This window comes from Podarcis tiliguerta (assembly GCF_965153285.1).
Source record: "Podarcis tiliguerta genome assembly, chromosome: 2".
NCBI classification, from domain to species: domain Eukaryota; kingdom Metazoa; phylum Chordata; class Lepidosauria; order Squamata; family Lacertidae; genus Podarcis; species Podarcis tiliguerta.
The window spans coordinates 20,163,129-20,187,181 of NC_139535.1; the positions used below are offsets into that span (position 1 = coordinate 20,163,129).

Here is a 24,053-nt window from a genome sequence, read left to right on the forward strand (position 1 = left end):
AAACCCTTAATGCTTAGGATTTCTCAGATGAGTGATGCCCAATTCTACATTGATAGATGCAGATACATTTAATTGGGTGTTATTGAAAGGGACACAATTCAGCACTGGTTTATTGATAAGCTTTGCTGTTCTGTAGTGTAGACGCGGGTGGCGCTGTGGTCTAAACCACAGAGCCTAGGACTTGCCGATCAGAAGGTCAGCGGTTCAAATCCCCGCGACGGGGTGAGCTCCCGTTGCTCGGTCTCAGCTCCTGCCAACCTGGCAGTTCGAAAGCACGTCAAAGTGCAAGTAGATAAATAGGTACTGCTCCAGCGGGAAGGTAAACAGCGTTTCTGTGTGCTGCTCTGGTTCGCCAGAAGCGGATTAGTCATGCTGGCCACATGACCCGGAAGCTGTCTGTGGACAAACACCAGCTCCCTTGGCTAGTAAAACGAGATGAGCGCCGCAACCCCAGAGTCGTACGCGACTGGACTTAACGGTCAGGGGTCCCTTTACCTAGTGTAGAACAGGGATGGGCAACCAGACGGCTTGAAGAGGAGGAGGAGGAGGAGGAGGAGGAAGGGATAGAGAGAAGGAAAGACGTCAGAAAGAAAAATGTAGGTGGTAGAAAGAACAAAGAGGACAGGCCTGTCCACTGGCACCTGTCATTCCCACAGCTGGCATGGAGCTTTCCCTGGTAGACTATACCCTTAAGGCAATGGTTTTCAACCAGTGTGCTGTGGCACCCTGGGGTGCCTCGAATTATAGTCGGGATACCACAGGCAACAAGTGACTTCTACCCCCCTTCCCTCCCTCCTCTGATGCCCTCTCACATCTCTGCCTCCCAAGGGCTTGTGTGGTTGTTTGTTGCAGCAACCCTGACTACAAACTCCCCAAGCAAATGGTGCCTCTGGGGCTGGCCAGCGGGTGCTGGTTGCCAGGAGCTGAGGCGGCCTCGGAATAAGCAAGCAAGTGGGTGAGGGAGCCCAGTTAGCTAGTCTGCCAACCTTTGCATTTGGGAATGGACGGACAAGTGGGAGGCTGGGCGTTGTGGCGCCACGCTGGCCTTTCTTGTGCTTGCTGTGTGCAAGGCCTGCCTGGGAGCTGAGTGCCTGGAACCGAAGGGCAGCCTTTCTGCCCTGCTGGCCTGGCGGTGGCCGCTGCTGCCTCCCAAGATGGGCAAGGTGCTGTTCTCACATTCACCTTTGGCCAGTCTACGTCGGGCCACTAAGGCTGGAGGCATCCTCTTCCTAAGCCTCTGTGGGGTGGCATGAGGAGGCACCTCTCTCTGGGGCGTGTGTGTGGGGTGGGAAGCGGCTCAGAGACCAGGGGCAGTGATGGCAGCTGCCCAGAGGAGGACTCCCAAGGAGAGGGGAGGACAGGAGGCTGAGGGAGGGTATTCAAAAAGGGGTGAGGGACTGCCGGTTTTGTAACTGGAGCTGCAGAAAGAATATACAGGTGAAACTCAGAAAATCAGAATATAAGTTCATTTATTTCAGTAATTCAACTTAAAAGGTGAAACTAATATAGGAGATAGACTCATGATATGCAAAGCGAGATATGTCAAGCCTTTATTTGTTATAATTGTGATGGTCATCAAATCGAGAGCAGCTTTTGCATCTCATTTGGAAACCAAGGACCCAGAGTCTGGAGGAAGAATGGGGAGGCACACAATGCCAGATGCTTGAAGTCCAGTGTGAAGTTTCCACAGTCTGTGTTGATTTGGGGAGCCGCGTCATCAGCTGGTTTTGGTCCACTGTGCTTCATTAAGTCCAGAGTCAACGCAGCCATCTACCAGGAGATTTTGGAGCACTTCATGCTTCCTTCCGCAGACGAGCTTTATGGGGATGCTGACTTCATTTTCCAGCAGGACTTTGGCACCTGGCCACACTGCCAAAAGTACCAAAACCTGGTTCAGTGCCCATGGGATTACTGTGCTTGATTGGCCAGCAAACTCGCCTGACCTGAACCCCATAGAGAATCTATGAGGCATTGCCAAGAGAAAGGTGAGAGACATGAGACCAAGCAATGCAGAAGAGCTGAAGGCTGCTATTGAAGCTTCCTGGTCTTCCATAACACCTCAGCAGTGCCACAGACTGATAGCATCCACGCCACGCTGCATTGAGGCAGTAATTGATGCAAAAGGGGCCCAAACCAAGTACTGAGTACATATGCATGCTTCTACTTCTCAGAGGTCCAATATTGCTCTATTTGCAATCCTTGTTTTGCTGATTTCATTTAATACTCTAATTTTCTGAGATTGCTAATTTGGGGTTTTCATTAGCTGTACACCATGATCATCACAATTATAACAAATAAAGTCTTGACATATCTCGCTTTGCATGTCATGAGTCTATCTCATATATTAGTTTCACCTTTTAAGTTGAATTACTGAAAAAAATGAACTTACCCATGATATTCTAATTTTCCGAGTTTCATCTGTAGTTGGTCAAGGTAGCCATGGACTTTCAGAATGGTGAAAAACTTCTTCTTTAAGGTAATGCAGCCGTTAACAGAAAAGAATGCCCCTCCAGCTATAAAAAGTACACCCATTGCTCCTCAGGCATAAGGGGGCTCCCCAGTATTATTCGTAAGCATACTTTGATGTTTGCCTTCATTGAGCTTTCATATCTAGAGATAAGCCAAATTGCACTGGCAAATAGAATCATAGAATCATAGAGTTGGAAGAGACCACAAGGGCCATCAAGTCCAACCCCCTGCCAAGCAGGAAACACCATCAGAGCACTCCTGACATGGTTGTCAAGCCTCTGCTTAAAGACCTCCAAAGAAGGAGACTCCACCACACTCCTTGGCAGGAAATTCCACTGTCGAACAGCTCTTACTGTCAGGAAGTTCTTCCTAATGTTTAGGTGGAATCTTCCTTCTTGTAGTTTGGATCCATTGCTCCGTGTCCGCTTCTCTGGAGCAGCAGAAAACAACCTTTCTCCCTCCTCTATGTGACATTTATATATTTGAACATGGCTATCATATAACCCCTTAACCTCCTCTTCTCCAGGCTAAACATGCCCAGCTCCCTTAGCCTTTCCTCATAAGGCATCGTTTCCAGGCCTTTGACCATTTTGGTTGATAGACTTTTATCACCACCATTCTAGTTCAGATTCAGGCCTGTGTGTTGTGTCTTATGTAGGCCAAGGAGCAGGGTGGGTGGGGGGCATCAGCATACTTGGGGTAACACTTAAATTTGCAGAAACTCTTTAGGGGGAGGGGAACTAAGGAGGGCTGCCCCCCCAAAGCAGTCCAATGAGGACTGGGCAAATGGCCACAGAAACTGGCTTACTGGTGAAGGGGGGAAAGGGGGCTCCTGAGCACTCTGCACTGCAACATTTTGTTGCAGCTGCCACTTATTAAATTTGCTGCAGGAGAGCAGTTTAAAAAAAAGGTTTGGCCAATTTATGGAAGATTAAGCCCTGTCTCAAAATTCCCTGATTTCCATTCCTAAGCTTCAAAATCGCTGACTTCATTTTTCTTAAATGAATTGGTTTTCCAGTCCAGCGGCTTCCCCCAAGCAAAGTTTTTGAAGCGCAAGGCACACACATATTACTTATTTTTAAAAAGATTTTCTACGACTCAAGCTGGTGAAAATTTATTCTCTTTACTAACTGAGAATAATTTAGTTACGAAATGCAGAATGCAAAGCAGTATGTAATCACATAGCACATTGATTGCATCTGAATAGCAAGGTTCGCCATAATGATGGGTTCTAGAAAGAATCACCGTTTGTGAAATTATAACGGCTTACCAGATCTCCTACCATGTTAGCAGAGGATTTTCCATAAAGAAACCTCCAATTTGGTGTCATTTGCCCTGTTTTGTCCTCTGGTAACAATATGCTACAAGGGATGCGGGTGGTGCTGTGGGTTAAACCGCAGAGCCTAGGACTTGCTGATCAGAAGGTCGGCGGTTCGAATCCCCGCGACGGGATGAGCTCCCGTTCCTCAGTCCCTGCTCCTGCCAACCTAGCAGTTCGAAAGCACCTCAGAGTGCAAGTAGATAAATAGGTACCACTCTGGCGGGAAGGTAAACGGCATTTCCGTGCACTGCTCTGGCTCGCCAGAAGCGGCTTAGTCATGCTGGCCACATGACCCAGAAGCTGTACACCGGCTCCCTCTGCCAATAAAGCGAGATGAGTGCCGCAACCCCAGAGTGGGCCACGACTGGACCTAATGGTCAGGGGTCCCTTTACCTTTTAACAATATGGTACAGTATGTTTCCTCACTGTAATAGCCTCTTTGATGTCGTAGCTGCATTGCACTTAATGCAATAATCACAATCATGTTGATGAAGCTTGCAATAAGAAGAGGCTGCTGGATAAGGCCAGTGGCCCATTTGTTCCAGCATCCCTGTTCTCCTTGGGGCCACCCAGATGAAACCTGAGAGCAGGACCTGAGCCCAAGAGCTCTTTTCACTTCTACGCCTTCCAACAACTGGTATTCGGGAGGCTATGCTCTGCCTCTATGCATGGAGGGAGAGCATTGCCAATTATTTCGATTTTAAGTTTTTGATTTTTACACTCGTTATCGCCAAAGCAAAATCAATTTTATGCTAAACACATTTTAATCCAGAAAATTGAAATCGTTCTTCCTAATAAACTTGCTTGAAGTTGTCTCTGTGTTAAGGCAGTTAGAGAAATAATAGGCAGCTGAAGTGGATGGCATTTGGACGATGGCGTATCTTGTACTCTGGAAGGTGAACGGGTGAATTAAATAATTGTTGATGTGGTCGAGTCAGCCGCATCATAAATGGTTCGTTCACCTTCTCAGCTACCAATGTAATAATAATAATAATAATAAATATATTATTTATACCCCGCCCATCTGGCTGGGCTTCCCCAGCCACTCTGGGTGGCTTCTAACAAAATATTTAAAAACAATAATGCATCAAACATTAAAAGCTTCCCTGCCTTCAGATGTCTTCTAAAAGTCTGGTAGTTGTTGTTCTCTTTGACATCTGGTGGGAGGGTGTTCCACAGGGCGGGTGCCACCACCAAGAAGGCCCTCTGCCTGATTCCCTGTAACTTGGCTTCTCACAGTGAGGGAACCGCCAGAAGGCCCTCGGCGCTGGACCTCAGTGTCCGGGTAGAACGATGGGGGTAAGAGACGCTCCTTCAGATATACTGGACCAAGGCCATTTAGGGCTTTAAAGGTCAGCACCAAAATTTTGAATTGTGCTCAGAAACGTAATAGAAGCCATATGTATCCACAGTCTTGCTCTACATTCTGTATAGGATAAATAGAATCAGTGGACTTCAGAAATGTATTCTATTTTCCTCACTGCTTGCAATTACCACTCCAACCCCCCCCCCCCAAATATTTGTACGTGTAGAGATTATAGGACACATGTGCACACCTGCTACAAATTCATGCATCTGATGAAATGCACTCTCATCCACAGAAGTTTATGCTGTAATAATAATAATAAAAATTATAGTGCCACAAGATGTAATCTTTCCTCTTGACGTTGGTTCACTCAGGTTCCACCTCCCATTTTCCAGGCTGGTGCCTAGAAAATCTGGCTCCTGAGTTTAAAACCAATTATTACAACCCTGCTGATAATGATTACTCATTTTCTTAAAACCCCTTCAAAGAAACCTGGGGTCTGTTGACAGCCCTGGCTGTCGGGAGGCAATTTTCTGTTTCGTACAGTAAACATCGTATTGTTTACTAATCACCTTCCACATATATATATATGCCAAGGCGATGTCCAAAATATAATAAAAACAACCAAAAGCAGTTTAAAAACACGCACAAAAAATAATAACACAAGAAGCTTTTTTAACTGGATGGGGTCTCGAAAGCAGATATATTTGACTTAAGGAAAAATGCAACTATAGGCTGGGATCCACAAAGCTCTAGTAGGAGCACACACCCCACTAAGATTTCGGACTACCTTTTGGTTCTTTTTAGCAGACTCCCATGTCACAAAACTGCTTTTGAAATGCCTCCTGGTTTCAAAAGCAGTTTGCCTTGCAGTTTTGCCAGAGGGGGTGGAGGTTATGTGGTCAAGACCCTGGCTACAACAACTTGCTCATAAATACAAGGAAGACAAAGGAACTTGTGGTGGACTTTAGGAGACAGAAGAGCAATGTCCAGCCACTTTTGATTGATGGGGTCTGTGTGGAGAGGGTAACAACGTTCAGATTTTTGGGCATTGAATTACAAGAGGATCTGTCCTGGAGTGTCAACACAAGGGGGCTTGTGAAGAAGGTGCAGCAGAGACTGTATTTTTTGAGAATACTAAGGAAAAACCATCTTCCGCAGAAACTGCTGCTTGCCTTCTATCACTGTGCCATTGAGAGCGTGCTTACTTATGGCTTATGTGTGTGGTACGGAAGCTGTACTACCCAGGACAGGATGGGGTTGCGCAGGGTTGTTAAGGCAGCAGAGAGCATTGTTGGCTGCCCACTCTCCACCTTAGAGCAGATTTATGCCACAAGGTGCCATAGGAAGGCACTGGACATAGTAAAAGATCCATCACATCCTGGTCACTGTCTCTTCGAGCTCTTGCCGTCGGGACGGAGATACAGGACGATGAAGACAAGAACGAGCCGTCTTAAGAACAGCTTCTTCTCCAGAGCGATCTCGGCCCTGAATGGGAAGCCCGGACTTTGAAAGTCATCTAATCTCCCTTGCTGTATTTTATTATATTTTTTAATTAGTGTTTTTATGGAGCAGCCAAGTAATTTCGTTGTCCCCGAAGGGGGCAATGACAATAAAGATATTATTATTATTATTATTATTATTATTATTATTATTATTATTATTATTATTACTTTTCCTATTTGTGTGTTGCTGCTGCAAACAGGTGCATCTACTGGGCAAAAACCCTGCTGATAACCATCTGGAAAAGAAACATGTACTGTAAAAAGGGATAGAAATGAGCAGAGGCCAAAGAAAATCAGAACACCTGTCCGTTTCGAGTTCATGGAATTTAAAGCTGTTGCGGCAGTAGATATCCTGATACGCTAATTGTGGCTCAAAGCCAGAATGTTTTCCAGGCTCGCGAGACAGATTCTGAGCCATGGTCTTTACACAGGAGTATGGCTATAGCCCTTTTTTATACAGCCTATTCAGGGATGCTACACCAAGGGGAGGAGGGAGCAAGTGGGGATCATGGCAGCAGGCCCTAGCTCCCTCAGAGTGCCTGGGAAACATAATGGCGTGGAAACCACCTCACACGTGCCCCAGTTGCACAGGCCTAGACACCATTCTAACCTTTTTCCAAATTCATCTCACAATATTTATATACAGTACTGATAAAATATCGAAGCAGTTTACAGAAAGAAAGAAAACCCCAACAAATTTCTTCGTGTAAAACAGTGTTAAACTGTTCCAAACATTTTAAAAAATGAAATCATTGATAAGCTAAAAGCTAGATCAAAGCACGTCAATATTCTATACACTGTGTAAAGGTAAAGGGACCCCTGAGCATTAGGTCTGGTCGTGACCGACTCGGGGGTTGCGGCGCTCATCTCACTTTACTGGCTGAGGAAGCCAGCGTACAGCTTCCGGGTCATGTGGCCAGCATGACTAAGCCACTTCTGGCGAACCAGAGCAGTGCACGGAAACACCGTTTACCTTCCCGCCGGAGTGGTACCTATTTATCTACTTGCACTTTGACGTGCTTTCGAACTGCTAGGTTGGCAGGAGCTGGGACCAAGCAATGGGAGCTCACCCCATCGCAGGGATTCGAACCGCCGACCTTCTGATCGGCAAGTCCTAATCTCTGTGATACACTGTATAGACTTGTCTAAACAAGAATGTTTTAAGCAGGCATCAAACAGAGTACAATGAAGCCTGGTGACAATAGGCAGGGAGTTCCAAAGTTTAGGTGCTGCCACACTAAAATACCAGATTTCTTTTTACAAGGGTAGATTTGAGTTTCATGCGGCACCTGTAGCAGTGCCAGTTATGCAGATCGAAGCAGCCAAGTCTGCTCACGTGAGGTAAGGCAATCTTGCAGTTAAGCTGGTTCCAAGCTGTTAAGGGCTTTATATACCAAACCTTGAACTTGGCCCAAATTGGCAACCAGTGCAGGTCTCTGAGCAGAGGTGTCATATGCCGACAGGGTCTCACTGCTGGCTGCCATCACGCCATATCATTCTGCGCTAACGGAAGCTTCCAGATCAGGCTCAAAGGAACCCCCCACGTACAGCACATTGCAGAGATCCGGTCTCAAAGTCACCGATGCATAAAGAACCATGGCCAAGCTTTACTGAGTTGTCGCTGTCATTCCCTTTGCAACTGGTCCAAGGTGCTTCTAATCTTCAAATGAATGAATGTAGCTCAGGGGCAGCCTGAGCAATCCCACTCTCTTCTCCCCACTCCTGCATGTGAAAACGCCACCTTTAACTTGACGTGGTGCCATCTTAAGCCCCCCCCCCCCCCCAATGTGCTTCATCTTGGCAGCTTACATTTTTTTATTTAGTTATCAGCCCAAAGATCCAACATTTCTTTGAAGAAGTCTTGGGGAGCGAGCGTTGAATGGAACAACACTGGCCGTCCCAGGATTCAGAGAAGATAATTCTTGTCGTCTTCCGCCGTGTGGCTGCTGAAGAGGTTGGCTGGCCCCGCTCCCAGAATGAGCTTGAGGAAGAAATAAAAAGGTTGCCGGTGGGGAACCAAAGCACAAAGGCGACACACAAGTAAAATACTTCGCCCACTTTTAATTGGATAGAGGGTTGACTTGCTGCTGGGCTTAAGGATGGAAATGTATTTGAATTAAATATTGTGGCTCCAGTTCTTTCAGTGCACCTACTACATGGCCCAAAAGGCTTTCAATATTGTGCTACACCTCTCTCGGAGAATGATAGAGAATCATAGAACGGTAGAGTTGGAAGGGACCCTGAGGATCATCTAGTCCAACCCCCTGCATTGCAGGAATATTCAGCTGTCCCATAAGGTGATTGAACCTGCAACCTTGGCATTATCAGCACCACGCTCCAGCCAGCTCAGACACTGAGGTCCAGCGCCGAAGGCCTTCTGGCGGTTCCCTCACTACAATAAGTGAAATTACAGGGAACCAGGCTGAGGGCCTTCTCGGTAGTGGCGCCCACCCTATGGAACTTTTAGAAGACATCTGAAGGCAGCCCTGTTTAGGGGAATTTTTAATGACTGATGTTTTAATGTATTTTTAATCTCTGTTGGAAGCCACCCAGAGTGGCTGGGGAAACCCTGGCTGGGGAGACCCAGCCAGATGGGTGAGGTACAAATAATAGATGATGATGATGATGTGGATGTGGGCCTCAGATGTGATCCAGGCACAATTTGCATGGCAGAGGCTGGTGGGTGTGCCAGGTCCGCAGCATCAAACTTTGAAAGTGAGCCACATTTTTCTCCTCAAGGCAGCTGAGAACGATCCCAGCAACCCTCTCCGAGTCTGCAAACACCTGCATTTTATGAACTGGGTTCCTCAACCCTCTTGCGCCTAGTCTTACCCCTTGTGTGTTCTCTGTTTTTAATGTCTGATGTTTTATCGTGTTTTTAATATTCTGTTGCGAGCCTCCCAGAGTGGCTGGGGAAACCTAGCCAGATGGGCAGGGTATAAATAACAAATTATTATAACATTATTATTATAACCAACTGAGTCTTGCAATACTGAGAAGCTTCCAGCATTTAAAAGTTTTTCCCCACTCCAGCTCTGTTCTTGGGATATTCTAACTTCTTCATGCGCCAAACTATCTGCAATCTCCCTAAATTTCCCAAGATGCAGTCTAGAGGAGGAGTCAACGGTGTGGTACCCAGAATTACAAATATGCCTCCAGAGGCCTTAAGAGGCTTCTGGATCAGCCAATGGCCTGTCTGCTTCACCATTTTGCTCTCACAGTGGCCAACCAGATACCTGTGGGAAGCCTGCGAGGTGTGGACACAAGCACAACACCTGCAATTTCCAGCAACTCGTGTTCAGAGGTTGCAGTGCCTCAGAAAGTGCTCCTTTAACCTTTAAACAACGTTTTTGTTGTTTGATCTGCATTCCTTTCAAAAGCCAGCAGATGGCACAGGTCACATCGTAAATATTACTCCGTTCCATTTGGTCTGCATGCGCTTTGTCCTAAGTTTTGCTTTTATCGCCTAACATCACTTCAAACTGCATACTTTTAAGGGAGGGACAAGGCCCTGAGGTAAGAAATGTTGGCTGTTGTACAGGCATAGGTAAATCAGCACTAGATCTTTGCTGAGTTAGGGTTGCCATATTTCTAGAAATAAAATACGGGACACAAAAGTTGTTAAGCTTTTTTTAACAACCCTGGTTTGGTCTGCTTTCCAGAATCCTGGCATGAAGCATATCAATTGTCTCAGCCAGGCAAGATTTGGTCTGAATTTCTTTTGAATAAGTGTTAGTAATGAGAGGATCCATTTTCTCTCAGGAGTCTATCTCATGGTTTCAGTTTGCAGCTCCCCAAGATGTTTTATGCTGACACTGTCTTTTATGTGAAAATTCAATAAAAATATATGTTTTAAAAAAACAAATTGTTTTATATTTTTTATATAGGGAACTTTTAGCAGTAAAACAGTAAAAGTGGGCTAGAAACATTTCCATCTTTAATATTTTAATATTTCCATCTTTAATATTTCCATCTTTAATATTTTTCCACTAGATTTTGGTAAGGGTTTTTAACCTGTACTTGGTTTGAAATTTGCATACATTTGCAAGGACCTATGAGTGGTAGCTTTAAGAGATTTTCATCCTGGAATCAAAAAAAGTCAAAATTCCACCACCCTGCCTTGGGTTGGAAACCACTGAATAACCTTTGGCACTGTCAGGTGATGGATAAAAATATTATTTTTATTATTATTATTATTATTATTATTATTATTATTATTACTACTACTACTACTACTACTACCCTGCCCATCTGGCTGGGTTTCCCTATCCACTCTGGGCGGCTCCCAACAGAATATTAAAAACACGATAAAACATCAGACATTAAAAACTTCCCTAAACAAGGCTGGCTTCAGATGTCTTCTAAAAGTCAGGTAGTTGTTTATTTCCTTGACATCTGAGGGGAGGGCATTCCATAGGGCAGGCGCCACTACCAAGAATGCCACTATGGAGAGAGCATGGGGAACTGGGAATGCTGGGAATTGTTGGAAGACATTGTTGAGGGTGCAACTGAGGCTGTGCACACACAATAAGGCACATCTCTCCCCTCCCCCAAGAATCATGGGAGCTATAGTTTAGGGGTGCTGGGACCTGCAGCTCTGTGAGGGGTAAGGAAGAATGCAGCCCCATTGCCCGTATTGCAGAAAAGATCCAGCTATTTCAGTCACTTTTAGTAGAGGGGCACCACCTTCTCCTTTGCCTCAGGCAACACAGTGTCTTGGCCTAGTTCAGGCATGGCCAAACTTGGCCTTCCAGCTGTTTTGGGAGTACAATTCCCATCATCCCTGACCACTGGTCCTGTTAGCTAGGTGTTATGTACTGAGTTGAATAGGATCCAAAAGGCAGCAGTCTGATTGGTCCTAGAACAATAGGATTCAGAATGCAGCAGTCTGATTGGTCCACAGGAGCCACCCAATCCAGCTCCAGGTGGAAGTGAATCTGCAACCAGATTGGCCTACAGGTGAATCCCGGAATTAGCCAATCACGTGGGGCCCATTGTGTAAATAATGTACATAAAGCAGACATTCTGGGGGAACTTTCATTCCTCCTCACCACTATGAGCTGAATGATGGGCATGAAATCCACTCTCTACTCTGAGTATATTTTACTAGGGATGGTGGGAGTTGTAGTCCCAAAACAGCTGGAGGGCCAAGTTTGGCCATGCCCGGCCTAGTTGGAAGAAGAAAGTGGGGGGGGGGGTTAGAGTCAGGAAAATAACTGCCCTTCTGGAACCCTCTGCCTGAGAAGTAGCTTGAAGATTAGGGTGGTCCAGCTCACCTCTGTGGGAGATGTGGGTGTGATTTTGGCACCACGCTGTCCACGACAAGCAACAGCCCACACAGAATCGGGCTGGAAATCTTACATAGAGTTTCACAGCCGTCGCCCCTCCCCATCTTCCCTGGATTAAGTCTGAGCTGTTACCGGTGAAGGCTTCGTTCCTGTTGTGAATGGCCCGCTCTCTCCTTTCAGACCTCATTTAATCAGACAGCCCCGTTCACCCTTGATCTCTCTTCTTTCTCTCTCTCTCCACCTCCTCTCGTTCTTGCCGTTGAATGTGCCTTATTGTAAATCTTTCCTCGCATGGAGTTCCTTTCCACTATGGGGGGGGGGGAGGCTTTCCCCTCCCCACACACAAACAAAAGTCTTCCAAACCTCCTATTCTAGCTGGGAATTATTAACAGTCGGGCCCCCACTAACCACCTGCCAGGGCTTTGGCCAAGCAAAACACTTTGCTCTCCCTGCACCCCCCCTCCCCCAAGCTCCGAAACGCTTCAGGCCTCGTGAAACGCAAAAGCCGAAGCTGAAGAAATGAGAATTCACATCCCCTCCTTTAATCTTAAAACTCCTTTGTTTTAAGGGGTGGTTTTCATTTTCTTCTCAGAATCTGAAATGTACAGAGGGCAAATACTAGGGTGACAGCTGCAGAAGGGGTTATGAGCAACAGATAAACTGTTGAAGTGTGTGGGTAGGGGGGAAAACCCTGAAAGGTTCTGAGAGAAGGAATATGTAGGCTTGCGCAATGCAGAAGTTGCACAGGCATTAGGAAGCCCTTTTTTGGACGCTATGTTAAATGTGCGCAAAATCTTCCCATAGCCATCTAGTTGGCCGCTGTGACTGGACAGGCTTTTCATCTGATGCAGCAGAACTTATCTTGTGTACAGTGAACATGCACTTGTTTGCTTCTGCACATTCTGGGTGAGCCTTATGGTACAGAAAAAATACAGTGGTACCTTGGGTTAAGTACTTAATTCTTTCCAGAGGTCTGTACTTAACCTGAAACTGTTCTTAACCTGAAGCACCACTTTAGCTAATGGGGCCTCCCGCTACCACTGCACAGCCAGAGCACGATTTCTGTTCTCAACCTGAAGCAAAGTTCTTAAGCTGAAGCACTATTTCTGGGTTAGCAGAGTCTGTAACCTGAAGCGTATGTAACCTGAAGCATATGTAACCCGAGGTACCACTGTATTACACCTTCGGTAAGTTAAAAATGGTTTACTTACGAACTCTCCACATGTCAGATTCATGTGCTTTTCCATACAGCATTCAGAAAAATTTGCAAAGGGAGTCAAACTTGGCTTAGTTACAATGGTGAAAATTCCTAAATTACTGATATAGGAACACAATAATGGCTTGTGAAAGCCATGCGGCTGAGATGGAGCAACCAGCTTAGCCTCTTCATATGCTGAGCTTCTTAAGTAGACTGGAGGGGAACAAAGCCTTGATTTCTATGTCTCCCAGGTTGCTCTGAGTAGAGAAATGTGCTTTAAATCTGTCTTAAATGTATGGTGTGTCTGCAGCCTGTGTCTGAGAAACCATGGGATTCTTAATTTTCAACCCTATAGGCCAATTCTTGGTTTCTCACTCATGTAAATCCAAAAATTCAGCGTAACTTTATCCCAAATAATGGCACATTGTAACACATCCAAATTTTTATACACACTTAAACTCTAAGGCAAGTCCCACTAGGTTAAACGTGACTTTCTTTTAGGTAAACATGCAAAGTATTGAAGAAGCCATGCAGCCAAATTTCACACATAGGATTGCAGCCTACGCTTTTCTCACTCCCTGTGTTGAAGTGATTTCGTTCTGGTTTCTACCTTTCGTGAGGCAGGTGGAAGGCAAAGCACCATGGTGACAGCCCAAACAAGGAAGCCTAAAGAGCCACAGTGCTGCATGACTGCACACCAGGTCCTAAACTCAGAATCCAGCAGGTTAGTCATAAGGCCAATAGGCAAATGAGGGGCTGCTCTTGGTGTGAAGAAACTGGGAAGGGGGGCAGCGAGTGGAAGGGATAGAAGCAGGCCCTGGGAAGTTAAGGAAGGAAGGAATAAGTTCAGGTGCAATCTTTGCTTTTATCCCTGTGATGTTCTAGGAGGTTATGATGGCATATCCAGGCCATGTCTGGCCCCATGCCAAAGATTCTCACAGGTGGGCTGACTCCAATGGGTCTGGAAGATGGAACCTGCGAAGGATTCAGGAGAAGGAAGCTCTAAGCAGTCCCCTGCCAGACTATCAACAGTATCTCCACAGGTGAGCAGTGATCTATCACGTGGGTCAAGGATTTGGGAGAGCCCTAAGCCCCACAGAGCAGTCCTGTCAGGGACAGGAATCAGAGCAGAGCGCCAGTCTGATGGAGAGAACGTTCTTTCATATGTGGTGGACTTGTAAAAGAGTATTGGGAAATGATCCATAATGAATTGAAAAAAATGTTTAAAAGTAAAAATGTAAAGGTAAAGGACCCCTGACAGTTAAGTCCAGTCGCAGACGACTCTGGGGTTGCGGCGCTCATCTCGCTTTACTGGCTGAGGGAGCCGGCGTTTGTCCACAGACAGTTTTTCTGGGTCATGTGGCCAGCAGGACTAAGCTGCTTCTGGCGAAACCAGAGCAGCGCACAGAAAAGCTGTTTACCTTCCCGCTGGAGTGGTACCTATTTATCTACTTGCACTTTTGACGTGCTTTTGAACTGCTAGGTTGGCAGGAGCTGGGACTGAGCAACGGGAGCTCACCCCGTTGCAGGGATTCAAACCGCCGACCGTCTGATCGGCAAGCCCAAGGCTCAGTGCCACCTACATCCTTCTTTCCTCCCCAAACCAGAGTCCTTTCTGCTGGGGATAATTCAGACTGAAATTCCCAGGTATCAGAAAAGGTTATTTATGTATGCCACTACTGTGGCCCCGTGTTTCGTTAGCCCAAAAATGGAAAATGAGCAAGGTCCCAACCAAAGAAGAATGGCAACTTAAGTTGACAGAATATGCGTAGCTTGTAGACTTAACATATAAAATAAGATAACAAGAAGAACATATGTTTAGAGAAGATTGGAAAATCTTTATTTATTGAAAATATGGAAAATAATTGTGTGCAGCTGAAAAAGCTGGCAGCATTAAGATAAATTCAACAGTGCAAATAAGATTTGATGGATGCAATAATAGTGTAGTTTTTGTAAACGGTGTAGTTTTTGTAAAATATGCAGGGATTTATGATATGCAAAATAAACCATGGAAAGAGAAAAAGGGAAGTCATTGATATCTTAAGAATTTAAAAATGAGTATTTTAAATTGTAAAACAGAAAAATTAATAAAAATTATATGCAAAAAAGAAAAAAAGGACAGAGCGCTTTCTGGTTTATCATGGTCAAAGGCCTGACTAATAAACATGTCTTTACCTGCCTGTTGGAGGGCACTAGAGACAGAATTAGCTAGGCCAGCCTTGGCAAGGCATTCCAGAACCTGGGAGCATTCCAGAACCTTGGAGGGAGAGCGGTCCTCTCCTGAGTTCCATCCAAACATGCTTTATACATTGGTGGGACAGACAGAAGGGCCTTTCAAGTTGCGGTGCAACTGGGATTATGGTTAGAGAGGCGGCTTTCAACAGAACATTAAAAACAGAATAAAACTTCAAAGATTAAAAACCTCCCTAAACAGCGCTGAGTTCTATGACAGAAGAAACTTTGGAGATATACAGATGTACTAAGAAAATAAATAGGTTTTTATTATTCCTGTTATCGGTTATTTAAAATTTAAATGGAGTTTGTTATTTGGGATTGTTCTTCTTAGCCACCTCAAAGACCTGTTCCTAAGATGAAATGCAACCTCTAAAAAACCCCCCAAAAGCCCCACCAACCTCATGTACTTTCTCACGAGTTGTCCTACTGATATCAACGGGCTTAAGTGCACAGTTGTGGGTTGAGAAGAGGCTGGAAGGAAGCTCCTGCATTTTACGAATCAGCAATACTTCACTAAAAATAGGTGTACAATGAATTATAGAATGAGGTGCTTGCAGGTTGGGGAGCGAAGGGAAGCTCATTAATCAAAAACTGGAATGAATAATATATTGTATCTGTGTAATGGTTCTAGGGGTTGCTCCCTGGCTGGGTGCAAACACCTGGCTGGGTTGCCAGAGTGAACCTTTTTGTGTCCAGATAGCCACTCACCCGTGGCTGACTCAATTGCTGGCAGAATCCGTGAGTGGGCGTTTCTTAAACTTCTTCCAGCAAAGAAGCTCTTTGACGTCTAGTCTCCGCCTACCCTCTCTGCGCGGAAGCCTTCTGCGCAGGGAGGGCGTGGGCAATGGAGGACCCCTACTCTCCCCGCTGGTCCCAGGCAAGGAGTCATGGGACCGCCTCGCCACTTCCCCCATCTGCCTCCCTTCTCCACTGGTGCTACGCTGATTCTCTTCCCCAGAAGATGGGCTGCCTCTCCCAATCCCGGGACACTCTCTGGGATCCCTTTGGAGCTTGCTCTCTCCCTCGGACGCTGATGGCAGTTCCCTGACAATCTGCAAGGAAACGGACCTGTTTAAACCCACTAAAGCGCCTTATGAAAATTTGCAACAAAGAGGGAAGCTTGTTTGAATAATATATAACAAATGCAAACAATAAAACATTTCAAGGGTAGAGTTTGCCCTTGTAGGAGATACATTTTTATATTTCTCCTGCGTTGTGCTCTTCCCTTCACTCCTTTTGAAAACAATTTATCTATTTTTCAAAAATGCATCACTAGCTTTAGCACAGCAATGCAACTTATACAAAACTTTAAAAGACTACAACAACTTTTAATATCAAATGCTGGAGATCACAATCAGGAGCGTGTTACCGCTATTGGGCTTTGAAACATCAGCATCTAGTTGGCCATTGTGGGAAACAAAAAGTTGGACTAGATGGTCTGATCCTGGATGTATTTTCTTACACCTCCCTGGGGGACAGAAAGGACCAATGGCCTGCTGGAAATAACCTTCCTAGAACCATGGTGAACAGGTTGAAATTGCCATCTCTCTGGTAACGTGGCTCAAATGTGGCCCGGTGGAACGCCCTCCCATCAGATGTCAAAGAAATAAACAACTACTGTATCTGATGTTTAGAAGACATCTAAAGGCAGCCCTGTTTAAGGAAGTTTTTAATGAGTGATGTTTTAATGTATTTTTAATCTCTTGCTGGAAGCCGCCCAGAGTGGCTGGGGAAACCCAGCCAGATGGGTGGGGTATAAGTAATAAATTTATCATCATCATCATCATCATCAAACCAGCATCTAGAGGATATGTTATTGTTGTTGTTGTTTAGTCGTTTAGTCGTGTCCGACCCTTCGTGACCCCCTGGATCAGAGCACGCCAGGCACTCCTGTCTTCCACTGCCTCCCGCAGTTTGGTCAGACTCATACTGGTAGCTTCGAGAGTACTGTCCAACCATCTCATCCTCTGTCACCCCCTTCTCCTTGTGCCCTCCATCTTTCCCAACATCAGGGTCTTTTCCAGGGAGTCTTCTCTTCTCATGAGGTGGTCAAAGTATTGGAGCCTCAGCTTCCGGATCTGTCCTTCCAGTGAGCACTCAGGGGCTGATTTCCTTAAGAATGGAGAGGTCTGATCTTCTTGCAGTCCATGGGACTCTCAAGAGTCTCCTCCAGCACCATAATTCAAAAGCATCAATTCTTCGGCGATCAGCCTTCTTTATGGTCCAGCTTTCACTTCCATTCATCACTGCTGGGAAAACCATAGCTTTAACTATACAGACCTTTGTTGGCAAGGTGATGTCTCTGCTTTTTAAGATGCTGTCCAGGTTTGTCATTGCTTTTCTCCCAAGAAGCAGGCATCTTTTAAACTACGCCAATGTGGCAAGCATAGATGAGTGCCCCGGCCCCAGACTGGACATGATGAATCCTGATCTAAAATGTGGGGTTCTGATCATGGTTTGGATGCAGTGATGGCTGGTAGAGCAGAAGACAGGGAGATAGCAGTAGGTGGAGCTAGAGCCAATAACAGGCAGAGCCAACTAATTTTGGCCCCATCCTCCTTGCTGCTGAGATCTACAAGGGACAACACGGAGGAAGCTGCCAGGCAGTGCCACCCACAAGACTGGTTATAATTAAGAAGGCAGGCAGGCAAGAGCTGGCTGAGAGCAGAAAGGGTTTGGCAGGGCAGTGCCCCATTTGCTCAGGTTCACAAACCTTCATCACTTGGATGGGTTGCTGTTGGGAGGGAGCTAGTCTAATAAGCTCAACCTGAGTGGTAGGTGTTTCCAGTAGGGAGGGACAACATGGCCTCTTGTTATCTTTCTCCTTAGGCTGCTGGGCTCAGAGAGAGCCTCCTACTTCCTGCGTCCACCTACCAAGGAGCAGCCAGTAAGCCCTCGGGTGAAGCGCCTGCTGGTGACTGGTTTAGGTGAGTGTATGCTGCTTCATGGGACACGGGTGGCGCTGTGGGTTAAACCACAGAGCCTAGGACTTGCCGCTCAGAAGGTTGGCGGTTTGAATCCCCGCGACGGGGTGAGCTCCCGTTGCTCAATCCCTGCTCCTGCCAACCTAGCAGTTTGAAAGCACGTCAAAGTGCAAGTAGATAAATAGGTACTGCTCCAGCGGGCAGGCAAATGGCGTTTCCATGCACTGCTCTGGTTTGCCAGAAGTGACTTAGTCATGCTGTACGCCGGCTCCCTTGGCCAATAAAGCGAGATGAGCACCGCAACCCCAGAGTCGTCCACGACTGGACCTAATGGTCAGGGGTCCCTTTACCTTACCTTTTATGCTGCTTCATAGGAACTTGCCTCTTCATCCCAGTCCGGTAGTGTAGTGGCAAATTCAGAAGTTAAACTCACAGACCTCCCCTCCCCCTCAGCCACTCTCCCTTCTAAGATTATGAAACAATATTATACAACAATAATAAGGATGGGATGCAGCACAAAAAATCCATGCTGATCTCCACGTGTTGCCTTTCAGCTAGATCTATTTTCTGTGCTCAGGGCAAATCATTTGGAGGGCTCCAAATCTTTTGGAGCTACTTAAAGTTGTGTTTTCCTTGCCGTTCCATTGCACTTCGCCATTCCCTTGAAACCCATCCTTTGGACCCTCTAGGAAACTCAACAAACCTGCTACACCTCGAATTGGGTTCAAGGAGTGCAGATGAATGGGACACAGCTGTGGGCAGCCTGAGGAAATACCATTCACGTTGGGCTTGCCCACAAAACGCAAGTCCAGAGCAAGAGACTAGGGTGATGCCCGCTGTTTCAAAGCACTCTTCTCATTGCGAGACTTTTGTGGGCGAGCTGAGAATTTGTTTGGACCCTGAGTGAGAACCTAGAGGCTGAGTGGGAGGGTGTGTCAGAAGGAAAAATAAACCGATACTGATTTTTTATATGTTAGTAACTTGGTATTAATGTCACTGAAATATACTCAGAGTCGCAAAGTGATTTCATGCTCTTTATTCAGCTCATAGTGGTGAGGAGGAATGAATAAAAGTCCCCTCAAAGTATCTGCTTTATATACATTATTTACACAATGGGCTGCACATGATTGGCTAATTCCGGAATTCTACTGTAAGCCAATCAGGTTGTGGATTCACTTCTATCTGGAGCATGATTGGGTGGTTCCTGCCAACCAATCATACTGCTGCATTGTTCTAGGACCAGTCAGCCTGCTGCATTCTGAATCCTATTGTTCTAGGACCAATCAGACTGCTGCCTTTTGGATCCTATTGTTCTAGGACCAATCAGACTGCTGCAGTTTGGATCCTATTCAACTCAGTACATAACAGTCACATTTTTCTATCCAACTGTGTCTTTTTGTAATATTTTGTTAAGTTGCCTGTTGTTGCTTCAGTTCTTTTGTACGCTGCTTGGAGATATTTTTAATGTATCGAGTGGTATACAAATTAAATAATCAGTCAAACTGAAGTACCTTGTGTTTTCAGTGTTCAGTGCTTATCTTTGGAACATGATGTTCAGGCTGAAGAAATTTTGAAGCTCCCGAACGATCGACTAGGAGGGAGAGAACATGCCAGTCGGGCATGTGTCTCTGCCAGGGTCCTACTTGAGTGTAGGATGAGCTCCTGACAGAGGACAGGGACCTTGGTGCAGAAATAAAAATGGGTGTTCAACTCCCTGCAACCCAGAATCTCTGATGATAAAGTGGGACTGTGAACCGTTTTCAAACCATGAGGTGGTTCCTTGTTTTGAGTTAATTAGCACAGAATACCAGAACATGCTGCTATGTATGTTTGAGCCCCAGGTTCCAGAGGGCCATAGGTGAAGGCATCCTCTGTGTTTTTAATATTCTATTGGGAGCCACCCAGAGTGGCTGGGGAAACCCAGCCAGATAGGCAGGGTATAAATAAGCCCTCATCATGGCTCCCACCTGGTTGCTTGCCAGGTAGGGAGCCAGTAAGCTATGCGGCCGGCAGTGAAATGGGTGATCCCCTGAAATTCCCTTCCCGTCAGTCTGCTAACAGGCTGCTAAACCAACAGCTGTGTATGTGTGTGCATCAGTTTCACAAACTCAGTCACGACTAGTTATGGCTAGTGCTGCCAAATTATCAGAGGATTTTTTTCTTTTTCGTGTCGTGACTCATGAGGTGAAGTGATTGCGGTGGGCTGTGTGGAGATTCACTTGTTTCATGAAAAGTCTCCTTTAATTCCAAGTATCTCTTTGGGGGGGAAAGCGTTTTGTGTTTTGATTGCTTTTGATTTATGAGTCGCTTGTTGCCACATAAAAAGAGTCTCTAAGTGACATTCACACTTTTTTAAAAAACCACCCTGATCCACAGATATGGGCGCTGAGGAGGTCTGGATGGCCTTGCACGAGGAACCCAAACGCCAGCGTGAGGCTGCAGCAGCAAAGAAGGGCCGCTCACTCTCTCAGCAGGTGAGAGGGATGCTTGGGACCAGACACTACAGAAAACCCAGATGTGTCTGAGAACTATTCTTTTACTGTCACACTGCTACCTCTCTCATATCTGTCTTAAAGACTTCTTCGAAACCTATCTATTAACCTGTTAGGAGCCAGACCACTGGTTCATTTTGCTCAGTAGTTTTTATTCTGACTGGCTGTTCAGGCTTCAAAAACAGTAGTAGTAGTAGTAGTAGTAGTAGTAGTAGTAGTAATAATAATAATAATAATAATAATAATAATAATAATAATTTATTATGTCTACCCTGCCCATCTGGCTGGGTTTCCCCAGCCACTTTGGGCAGCTTCCAATAAAGAGTAAAAATACATAAAAATGTCACACATTAAAAAGTTCCCTGAACAGGGCTGCCTTCAGATGTCTTCTGAATGTCAAGTAGTTATTTTTCTCTTTGACATCTGGTGGGAGGGCATTCCACAGGGCGGGCGCCACTGCCAAGAAGGCCCTCTGCCTGGTTCCCTGTAGCTTTGCTTCTCGCAATGAGGGACCCGCCAGAGGGCCCTTGGCGCTGGACCTCAGCGTCCGGGCAGAACGATGGGGGTGGAGACGCTCCTTCAGGTATACTGAGCCGAGGCCATTTAGAAGAACACTGCTGGATCAGGCCAATGGCCCATCCAGTCCAGCATCCTGTTCTCACAGTGGCCAACCAGATGCCTGTGAGGAGAAATCCTGTGGGTTTCAGAGAGGGGAATTTCCAAGTTCTGCCCGGAGGTGGAGACACCGGGAATTGAACCTAGCATCACAGGTGCTTTTTAAACTGCAATTTAACCTTTTATGCCACCCTCCAGTTGCTGTTCTGCTGCTCGGGCCAGCTTACAGTAATTTAAGGAAACATAACAAAGCAATAACAAAAATGTAAAGTTTATGTTTTGTTCTGAGGCCTAGCATGTCCTAACTTCTCTCAGCCGTAGTCCTGGTTTGCACCCCACTGTGAGTGAATGGCCTTTCTCTCTTAACTGGTTTCCTGTGCTGACTTTGCCATTCTGAGCAACTGAACAGGCTTTAAACACTGTGGAATGAACACCCACATCTCTCCATCTTGCTTTTGGCCTGTCATTTAGCGGACATCACATAAGTATTAGTGTGGAACAGGGAAATGTGAGTCATGGGTGGCCTCCTGACAGCTTCCAAGCTAGGATCCCTAAATCAGCCAGCTGATTGCATAGATATTTATTTTCCTGAAGTGGGTGAAAGAGATCCCCAATCCTACAAAATTCTGATTAGATAAAATCTTCACTGCTCACTTTCCTCACCTCAGATGCTAACAGGAGCCAAAGAAAGCCTCGTGAGTCACGCAGTAGTCCTGCATCTGATGCAGTGAGCTTTAGCCCATAAGAGCTTATGCCAATGGGACACGGGTGGCGCTGTGGTCTAAACCACTGAGCCTCTTGGGCTTGCTGATCAGAAGGTTGGCTGTTCAAATCCCCTTGATGGGGTGAGCTCCTGTTGCTCTGTCCCTGCTCCTGCCAACCTAGCAGTTCAAAAGCACACCAGTGCGAGTAGATAAATAGGTACCGCTGCAGCGGGAAGGTAAACGGCATTTCCATGCGCTCTGGTTTCCGTCACGGTGTCCCGTTGAGCCAGAAGTGATTTAGTCATGCTGGCCACATGACCCGGAAAGCTGTCTGCGTCAAATGCCAGCTCCCTCGGCCTGAAAGTGAGATGAGCACCACAATCCCATACAGTGGTACCTCGGGTTAAGTACTTAATTAATTTCAGAGGTCCGTACTTAACCTGAAACTGTTCTTAACCTGAAGCACCACTTTAGCTAACGGGGCCTCCTGCTGCTGCTGCGCTGCTGGAGCACAATTTCTGTTCTCATCATGAAGCAAAGTTCTTAACCTGAAGCAATATTTTTGGCTTAGCGGAGTCTGTAACCTGACGTGTATGTAACCTGAAGCGTATGTAACCCGAGGTACCACTGTAGTTGCCTTTGACTGAACTTAACTGTCCAGAAGTCCTTTACCTTTACCTTTTTTATAAGAGCTGTCAGTCTGCCAGGGTCTAGGTTTGATAGACTTTACATTAAGTTGATGAATAAATAAATAAATACCTGGACTGACTCTGTCAGCGCCCTCATCCCTTTTGGGAGGCCTTATCCCAGTCTGTGGCTACCACCTGAAGCTCTGCTTCTGCCTCCTTCAAGGTACCGTGGCTGGGACGTCCTTCTACGACGCAGTGTCTGCAGCAAGTATCTCAACGGCGGCAACAGCTGCGTGCTATGCACCGTCTTGCGAAGCAGCACCAGCGAACAGCCAGCCACCTTCTGGCCACAAAGCACCTTGCTGATCTTGGTGACCCTTACGGAACAGAAGGACCAAGGCGCTACTTCCATTGCTCTTTGAACCACAAACGGGTGCAGGTGTGTTCGGCATAACTAATTCTGGAACTGGAGAGGGGCTACTATCAGCCCCAGAGAGCATGGCCTGCAGAGGCATGGCTCCTTGTCCGAGATCTTTCCGACTTCTCCAAATGTTTAGAGGAGTCTCTAGCCCTTGCAGTTAGATAGAAATGCAGGGAGTATTCTGCATTGACTTATCCCAGCGTTCCAATGAGGGCAAAAGCACGGTGATAAGTGTGCCTTCTTCCTTGTATTAGAATCATATCCTGTTCTTCAGCACAAAGGTTCCCAGCACCTTTATTTGACACTTTTAAAGCAAGTATCATCTCTCTCTTTCTGGGTATCTCACATGCAGGGAGCAGGATTATTTCCTTGCTTGGAGTGTGTGCAGACTGTTCCCACCTGTTCTATATTTTGTATATTTGTAAATAAATAAAACATTACAAAAAGGCAGTAAGTCTCCTGTGAATCTCTCCTTCCAAAGGAAGCCAAACTCTACTAACTGTACTAACTACTGGGACATTTCTCATTGCTTATAGACATCGGGGGTGGGACATGTAACACCACAGATATATTTAGGGCTTGGGACGCAAGTACTCCAAAGAGTGCCTTCTCCAATACCAACCGCCTTGGACTTTACAATGGTCAGGTGAGGCCTTGTTGGTGCTGCTGCCACCACTAGAGGCTGCCCAGTTGGTGCTTAACTGTGACAGGGCCTTTTCAGTGATGGCGCCTCAGTTGTGGAATGTCCTCCCTGGTGAGGTGTGCCTGTCCCCCTCATTTTTAACTTTCAGGAGGAATTTGAAAACAGCCCCCTTTATCCAAGCATTTGGGAACTGAAGAATACTGTTGCTGGAAATGTCATGATCATCAGATGGAATAATGTTTTTAACTGAATGTGTTTTAGAATGCTTTAAACCGAAAGTGCTTTCAGATAATTTTAATTGTA

At 46.0% G+C, this 24,053-nt stretch overlaps 1 protein-coding gene across 8 annotated transcripts; it reads left to right on the plus strand.

Annotated features, from left to right (window-relative positions):
- The first annotated feature begins 9,530 nt into the window (after positions 1–9,530).
- Positions 9,531–23,557, plus strand: LOC310670925 (uncharacterized protein). 8 transcript variants are annotated; one of them, XM_083426791.1, is made up of 6 exons: positions 9,531–10,117; positions 13,589–13,811; positions 13,973–14,130; positions 18,152–18,249; positions 20,623–20,720; positions 22,910–23,557. In XM_083426791.1, exons 3-6 carry the CDS (start codon positions 13,979–13,981, stop codon positions 23,138–23,140), a joined length of 579 nt encoding a protein of 192 aa, XP_083282917.1. In that variant the 5' UTR covers positions 9,531–10,117; positions 13,589–13,811; positions 13,973–13,978; the 3' UTR covers positions 23,141–23,557. The 8 variants fall into 8 exon arrangements, with proteins under 8 accessions (XP_083282917.1, XP_083282919.1, XP_083282921.1 ...); XM_083426793.1 differs by having other exon boundaries at positions 13,708–13,811; XM_083426795.1 differs by having other exon boundaries at positions 13,712–13,811.
- Positions 23,558–24,053: the final 496 nt, after the last annotated feature.